This window comes from Kryptolebias marmoratus, linkage group LG18 (genome assembly GCF_001649575.2).
Source record: "Kryptolebias marmoratus isolate JLee-2015 linkage group LG18, ASM164957v2, whole genome shotgun sequence".
Classification (NCBI taxonomy): domain Eukaryota; kingdom Metazoa; phylum Chordata; class Actinopteri; order Cyprinodontiformes; family Rivulidae; genus Kryptolebias; species Kryptolebias marmoratus.
In genome coordinates this window covers 20,518,455-20,519,261 of record NC_051447.1, presented here as the reverse complement: position 1 = coordinate 20,519,261, position 807 = coordinate 20,518,455, and the positions used below count along the sequence as shown (strand labels likewise).

The following is an 807-nucleotide window of genomic DNA, read 5'->3' as shown; positions in this document are numbered from 1 at the left end:
CGCGCCCTACCCCTCCCCCTCCTCCTCCTCCTCCTCCTCGCGCCCTCCCCTGCAGGAACTGGCCGTCCTCAGCTTGGACCCAGCTCCAAATGGGACGGTACCGAAGTTATCGGGTCAGCTGCAAATGTTTTTGTCAGTTTCCAAGAGTGGGATGCTTCTTCAGAACCACATCTGTTCTTTCCGGGTACTAAAACCACCTGTAGGTCAAAGGTCACGGCTCCGCCTTCTGTCACACACCTGACTTCCTGTAGCGTCTGGGTTCTGTTCCTACCTGAACAGGTTCCTGTTTCTGTTTCAGGGGGAACTTCTCTGGGATCCTTCTGAACTCCACCAGGTGAGTTCTCTGCAGAACCTCAGGTTCATCTCACCTGAGCAGAAGGTCATGATTTAATAACATTACTGCTGCTGTGACAGGTGGGTGATCATGTAACTGCAAAACATCACGAACCAAAGGACAAGTTTCCTTGTGACTCATTGAGTTATTGATTGACAGCTGATGTAATGGTTGACATCTGATATACTGACTGACAGCTGACAGACTGACTGACAGCTGACAGACTGATGGATCTGTGTATCCTTCAGATTCCGGTTGCAGCTGTCCGGCTGCCGGCTGGTCACCTGTGGAGTGATTAACCTCGCTGAAACGCTTCAGGGTGGAGGAGACCAAAAAGCCGGACACAGTGCCTCCAGTGCTTATGGGCCCGGGAAGTGACATCAGAGACACGCCCCTTTCTGACTGGCCAATCACAGACAGGCGCTGTGTCACAAGTAGAAAGTTTTCCTTTGATCTGTAGTTCTTTCTTTATT

At 51.2% G+C, this 807-nt stretch overlaps 1 protein-coding gene across 1 annotated transcript in view; it reads right to left on the bottom strand.

Moving 5' to 3' along the window:
• Positions 1-714: 714 nt before the first annotated feature.
• Positions 715-807, bottom strand: part of xpot (exportin, tRNA (nuclear export receptor for tRNAs)) — a 6,881-nt gene continuing 6,788 nt past the window's right edge. Inside the window, exon 23 of the mRNA XM_037981386.1 lies at positions 715-732. Coding sequence (XP_037837314.1) covers positions 715-732 — 18 coding nt within the window. The remainder of the gene's footprint in view (positions 733-807) is intronic.